Here is a 7,276-nt window from a genome sequence, read left to right on the forward strand (position 1 = left end):
AACATGCTATGAACCTATTTGTAACGTATCTAAAACGCACATTGTTGTTTGTAGACGAATTAGATTGATGTCGTCCGGACGACCACAGCACTTACTGAAAGTGTTTCTAACTTACATCTACCGTGTAATGGCGTATTGGCAGCGTTAAGGGGATTTGGTATATACAAATGGGCTTCACAAGAGGAACCCATCATTGTTCCAGACTCCATGTTGAAGATATGTCAATGCCAGTAGTATCAGTAGTAGTAATACTATTAGTAGTAGTTGGTGTGCGTGACAGTAGTAATAGTAGTTGTAGATGAAGTAGTAGCATTGGTAGTAGTAGTATGTCTATGTCAGTAGTAGTATGTGAGTGTGATGGGGAGGGTGTGGGTGATGATGGATCCTCTTATCGTCCACGAATAGGAGACTACTTTGCACCATTGTTCAATGTTCTTTTCGGCTAAGTTTTTTCCCCTCATTCCCACGATGAAACATTTCTTTGTTTTACTTTTTAAAGTATTAAAAACGACTTTGACAAATGCATAATGTACTGGCAATGAACACAGAACGCTTCGATAACTTATAGATAAGTTATACCAACGATTGTTTATCGTGTTTTAGGCGTCCACAACCTATGCCCAAAGAATAGTCTAGCGTATGCATTGCGTAATCATTTCCAAGCTCGTTATTCATAGGTTATTATATAAATAAATCACGGGTGCCCTAAACATTACTTTGATGTGTTTCGACGTATGAGGAACTTTTAAGTAGCGTGTTGCGAAGTGTGAACAACGTTTGTGTATTGTGCTTACAAAACGTTACTCATCGGTTAGAAATAAGTTTCGGGTACGCGAATGTTACCTCTACGTGTATCGACTTATGAGTAACATACAATTAACGTGTGTCAACGATTGCATAACGTGCCTACAACTTATGGCCAGCGTAGCAGAACGTGTGAGCCAAATGCCGAGTACGTCGTAAAATTTCAAGCATGCAAAATTTTTTGGGCAACCAAAAAGTACAACGTTTTAAACCAGCGTAATACGACCTATGGTAGTGTTTTTCATCGTGCACCTAACGTACACATAACGTACCCATAACGTATTCGACGTGTGCCAGCGTTTTAGACAATTTTTTCATAAATCGGCATACACTGGCTCAATCATCAAGGTGTGACAGCCCCTTAAACGCTGCCAATACGCCATTATACGGTAGCTGTAAGTTAGAAACACGTTCAGTCAGTTCTGTGGTCGTCCGGAAAGCGTCAAATACGTCGACATACGTCAATATGCGTTGGAGATACGTCACACATAGGTTCAAAGCACGTTACTCATAGGTTAGAAATAAGTTTTGGGTATGCTAAGCATACCTCGATGTATTTCCACTTATGAGTAACTTACAAGTAACGTGTGTCGACGTGTGTCAACGATCGCATAACGTGCCTACAACTTATGGCCAGCGTATGCGGAACGTGTGGGTCATACGCTGGCATACGTCGAAAAATTTTGAGCATGCACAAAATTTGTTGATGAGCTCGGCATACTACTACGTATGCCAGCGTGCTTCAGCGTGCTCTTAACGTATACAAAACTTACCCATGACGTATTCGACGTGTGCCAGCGTATTCGCCAAATTTTTCATACGTCGGCATACGCTGGCTAAAACGTCAAGGTGTGACAGCCCCTTAAGAAAGGTTCCAGAGAATAATTGGTGAACCATACACCTGTTAGTTTTTTGGTTTTTTTTACATGTAGAGAGTCAAGGCTTGTGGAAGAGGGACAGTAGAAAGAGTGGAGTAGGTGAGGGGTGTGGAAATGCAATCAGCAGAGTTGAAGGACAAAATAGAGGGAGACTTGGACAAATAATGGCTGTGGGGAAGAATGAGGGTTCGGGAGCCTAGTGTTGGCTTCATGGTTAAGGTGGCTACTCCAAGATCTTTGGGTCTTGAGTTTGAACCCCTGCCATTCCATTGAAATAACACCAGGTTGGTTGACTCAGCCTGTCATCCTTCTGATGTCAGCACAGCCATGCTCCCAGCAATGATAAAACTAGCAGCCACAGAGTGCATACGAACCAACAACAACAAGGGTTGAGGGAGGATGCATGGGGTGGACAAGATGGATACAGAAGAAAGCTCTCAGGAAGCTCTCACGAAGGAAAAACTGAAAATTTGGAAAGCTTGGGAGGGGGGGTTAATGAGGGCAGAAAAGATCATTGCTTTGGATGGGGAATGATCTGAGATGGTGGTGAACAACTGTCTTGAAGATCTGGAGAAAAGAATGAGATTGAAGAGAATGTGGAAGTTGGTTCTACAGGTGAGCAAAAAAGAGAGACAATTGAGTGGAGGTGAGCAGTTTAACTTCGGTTCTTGGGAAAAGTTGGAGGTGTTCATTAAAGAATGCATATTGCGAACCATTTGATAAATCCAAACTAATTAAAGGTAGTCAGCACAGTTGCATGAAAAGAGAGACCATGTTTAACAAATGTATTGGAGTTCTTTGAAGCAGTTTCTCATTGGGTGGATGAGGGAAGTGCAGGAAATATAATGCATGTAGACTTTCAGAAGGCATTTGATAATGTACCACATATGAGGTTTTTAGCCAGGGCGAGGGCTTTGCAGAGTGTCTTGTCAGGTAACTAACCTAGATTGGAAACTGGCTTCGAGATGGGAAACAAAGAGTGGTTGTGAGTGGGAGGAGGATGTCTAGCTGGGGGAATTTAATTTGTAGGATACCTCAGGGGTCAATAACTAGTCTCATTATTATTATTATTCATAATGTATATCAAAATGTTTGGTTATGATAGGGTTATGAGTTGACTTCCTCAGTTTGCAATATGACACAAAGCTTGGAGGTGAGGTAGATAGCAGAGAGGGAGGTGATCCGATTCTGGAAAATCTACACACTTTAATAGCTTGGGCAAAAGATTGGCAGATACAGCTTAACATAAAAAAAATCTTGTTATTATTGTGATAAGCATCTTTATATATAACAGAAGGAATGAAATCGTTCGATACAGCGTGGCAGGAGGCCGCAAAAGAATGATAGCATAAGAAGAACATAGCTTTCAGCATTCGGCGATCGGCGCGAAATGCGATGGTGGGCGGAAATGATGTCTTTCGGCGCGAAATGCAATGGTGGGCGGAAATGACGTCTTTCGTTCGTTCATACATGAGAGGGGCGCGTTTCTTGGTTTTTTCCCGTCAAGCAATAAATTAAATGGTTTTCACATATATAACACATTAGTTTCACAAATTTCCATTGAAATACTCGGGTATTTCCGTCAGTTCTCGCTATTTCCGTCTAGGTTACGCACTGCATCTACCAGACGGCCCGTCATTGGCTGTCTTGGGGCACGTGGGGGGGGGGGGACACCGGAGACGTGGTAGACACCGGGGACATTTGAAACTCGTTGCAATTGTATACAGCGCACGCGCTGTAGAAAGCAAGGTACTGGGGATGGGTATGAACAATGAAAATAGGGATTACATGATCCAAAGGGCAGTCTTGGAGCGGTTCATGCAGGAGAAAGGACTAGCGGTGGTATTGGATACGAAGGGTAAGCAGACAGCACAGTTCCATAGTTAAAGCTAATAAGGTTTTAGGTTGTATTCATAGGTGAGTGAATTATAAATCAAAAGGAGTAGTGTTAACACTGTACTGGAATTTAGTGAGACCTCATCTGGAATATTGTCTTCGGTTTGGTCACCACATCTGAGGAAGGACATAGCTGCCATGGAGACGGTTCAGCATAGGGTTACTAGATTGGTTGGCTAGACTAAGCTATGAGGAGCAGCTGAAGAAGACTTTATACATTAGAAAAGAGGTAATTGTGAGTGGTTTTGGAGATATTTAAGATAATGAATGGCCTGGTGTTGGATTAGTGGTTAGGGTGGCTGGCTTGGGATCTCAGGGTCCTGAGTTTGAGCCCCATTGGCTGCTGAATTTACACCAGGTGGGGTTGACTCGACCTGTCATCCTTCTGAGGTCGGCCAAATGAGTAAAAGTGTACTGGTATAGAGGCACAGCATGAGCAGCGTAATCACGCCCCAACAAAATGATAGCTACCCGGCTGCCAAGCTGCCATACGCAAGAAGAGGAAGATGAAGAAGAGGAGGAAGAAGAAGAAGAAGAAGAAGAAGAAGAAGAAGAAGAAGAAGAAGAAGAAGAAGAAGAAGAAGAAGAAGATAATGAATGGTGAAGACAAAATAAATGTTGAAGAGTTTTTTGACAGAATAGACAGTGAGAGGACCTGGAGCTACAGTGTGAGAGTAAAGGAGAGAAGAATTATGCAACATGAAGGCAAGGGCCTTTGTGTAAGAGTAGTTCATTCATGCAATGATCTCGCTGGAAAGGTAGCGGCAGGTGAAAGAGTCGACAGGTTTAAATTGGAATTGGATAGGTACCAAGATGCATTGGAGATGGAAGCGGACAGGGATATTGCAGGACTTCCTGGTATCTCGTGTATGGATGGGTGAGAGTATACATGTGTCATGATTGTAATTTCTGTGGGAGTGTCTCATCACTGATGTCTGTGGAAGGGTCCTCCTTCGTCACCGAGTCTGGTTATATCTGCTGCTCATACCTACCTGTAGTTTTTCCTCCTCCCATAGAGCTATTTGTTTGATTTATCTGTACATTATATGTCTGTACATCTGTACATACCTACCCCTAACAGCTTATTCCCCACTGCCTTACCCTTTCCATGCTGTCTCTCCATTCTCTGTTGTCTTTCGCATTTCTCGATTTAATTGAACCTATGGTAAAGTAATATGCTTTTTGAACTGAACTTTGTCTTGAATTTTCTGCATCCACTCTGTGTGCCACAGTGCTCTAAGAGTTGCGGAGGAGGGTTAAGATCACGTATGGTTGTATGCCAGCTGCCAAGTGGTATGCAACTGCCTGACCAGAGTTGTGAGGTCCTCGAGCGACCTCCGAATCTGAAGCGGTGCATCTCTCACCCTTGCTCCAGATCGCCACATGCCCATTCATTCTGGCCCTCTTGGAGGCCTTAACAACTCTTCATTTTATACATAAAGAAGAAATCAATGCAAATCGTTCACACATACCACGGCTATGTTCAGTTGCATTCATTCAGGGAGTCAATGAAAGTTTCCCAATTGGTACTGAGACATCGGCAACAGGAAAGGATGTCATCCACACAGATACACTTTTCTTCATTGAAGACTGCTCTTTGAGGAAGTGATCATGAGAAGATAGATCCATGTAATGGAACTTTTCTGCATAGATGATGTTATTATATCATATCACAAATGCAATTTCTGTTTTTTTAATATCGTTTTTAATATTTTTAAGGTGCTAAAGCCATGATTACAGCATTACAGGCAGACATTTCAGTTTTCTTCAGATGTGATTTAAACAATGAATGAAATGGAAGCAAGATTGGTGAGAGATAAAGGAAAGATCCAGAAATATTACTTTAGAGAAAAGAATATCGGGTGAAACATCGGCACGGACAGTTTGATAAACTAATACTATACAGTCGGAGGAAAAGTAAAAATCTTGAAAAAAGATTGATAAAGACAGAAGGAAAATGGAAACTGTTTGTACACTGTTGTTTAATTTGCAAACCATTCCACGTTGTCAGTGAAGTTGCATTGTTTGCGATATACTGCAAGATGTTGGTACTTTAGCTGATATAGGATGTACCGCAGGATTCAAATATTTTTGACTATTTATTACGTTTCAGTCTGCATACATGGACCTTTTCCTGACTGTATGAGTTGGGATTGTGACCTTTCCACCATGGAAATGTAACCTTTCCTGACTGCATGCTGGAATCTTTTTGCTGCTCGAAGTGCCATCTCATGCACCATTACTTTGAGTTCAATTTTTACATCTGCTGAAGATTTGGCACCTCATTATTTCACTCCACTGTTCCACCACCAGACTCCATGTCATGTGGCATTGCAGTTTGCACAGCAATGCATCTTATGAATCCAACACCCAGGGAAATGTAAGAACGGTACCAGCAACTTGTTTTGATGCAACAGGAAATGGCTGTTTATCAGTGAGTTTTTCTTCAAATCACTTGCTTCGCGGTGCTCTTTTTTGTTTGTTTGTTTTTGTCACACTGATTCTGATTATCCAATGAAGATTATTGAGGGGATTCAGAGGAAGAAGATGCTATCAACACTAATATTTAGTACTTAGCAAACTGAACGATATCGCAAGGTCACTTATGCATCAGGGACTTACACTGTTACAATCACCTCACTTAATTATCTTGTAATATAATCTTGTATTTTGTGCAATTATTTTGTAACATAAACACAATTTTGTAAAAAAAAAAAAACAACAACAAAAACAAACACAAAGGAAATGTATTTTTAGTGAAACATTTTACGTGTCAAAATTGGAATACAACAAGCTAACCATGCGTATGAAGTGGAAGTCTAGGAAATGGCAGAAGAGTTAAATAATGAATCGCTATATGCAAAATTGTTCACCCTTCTCGGAGGCCTCTTCATGAATGAAGTATTTGTGGGAAGAAGGGACAGCCTGTGTAAACTGCTTTCCTTTGTATTATTTTTCAATGCATTTGCTTCATGGAATTTACCCTTAAGGATGGCAGTTATATTCCCGGTCACACTGCTGAGCTTAAATCCTGATGTTCCCAAGAAGAAGCTGTGGTACTTTGCCTATACACACCATTGCCTCAAAGTCTTCCATGCTTGTCATTGCAAGGTTTATAAAATAACCTTGTGCAGTCAAAACATCAAGATATCAGTTTATTACTCGTGACATATACGGGTGAGCAAGAAGCTTATTTTATCGTGACATGATATGCTGATTGTTTCCTCCCAAGCACTTGCAAGTAAAATGTTTTTGCATCGTTTGCTGACTTGCGTTTTGCATCAAACACACATATATATATATATATATATATATATATATATATATATATATATATAAAAATATATATATATATACATATATAAATACATATACATATACACATACATATACATATGCATATAGATATACATATATATATATATATATATATATATATATATATATATATATATATATATATATATATATATATATATATATGTATTGGCAAATACAACCCGTCGCTTCACTTAGGGGAAGTGAAGGGGAAGGGGGTGGAGAAAGAGGGGAGGGAGGGAAGGGAGGAGTGGGTGAAGAAGGGGAAGCTAGGAAGGGGTGAAGAGCAAGGAAGGGGGAGGTGGGGAGAGGGGGGGGAGGAGGAAAAAGAAAAGAGATAGGTGAGGGGTGGAGGTGGCGTGAGCTGTATATGTTATGCT

General features: G+C 40.8%; 1 protein-coding gene across 2 annotated transcripts in view; it reads left to right on the forward strand.

The window, feature by feature from the left end:
* LOC147018340 (A disintegrin and metalloproteinase with thrombospondin motifs 9-like) overlaps positions 1-6,840 on the forward strand; it is a 179,035-nt gene extending 172,195 nt beyond the window's left edge. For both annotated transcript variants that reach the window (XM_085897894.1, XM_085897896.1), the window contains exon 28: positions 4,811-6,840. In XM_085897894.1, coding sequence (XP_085754020.1) covers positions 4,811-4,996 — 186 coding nt within the window. In that variant the 3' untranslated portion in view covers positions 4,997-6,840. The remainder of the gene's footprint in view (positions 1-4,810) is intronic.
* The last annotated feature ends 436 nt before the right edge of the window (positions 6,841-7,276 follow it).

Source organism: Eptatretus burgeri, chromosome 10 (assembly GCF_056783735.1).
Source record: "Eptatretus burgeri isolate ZD-2024b chromosome 10, Ebu_testis_v1, whole genome shotgun sequence".
NCBI lineage: Eukaryota > Metazoa > Chordata > Myxini > Myxiniformes > Myxinidae > Eptatretus > Eptatretus burgeri.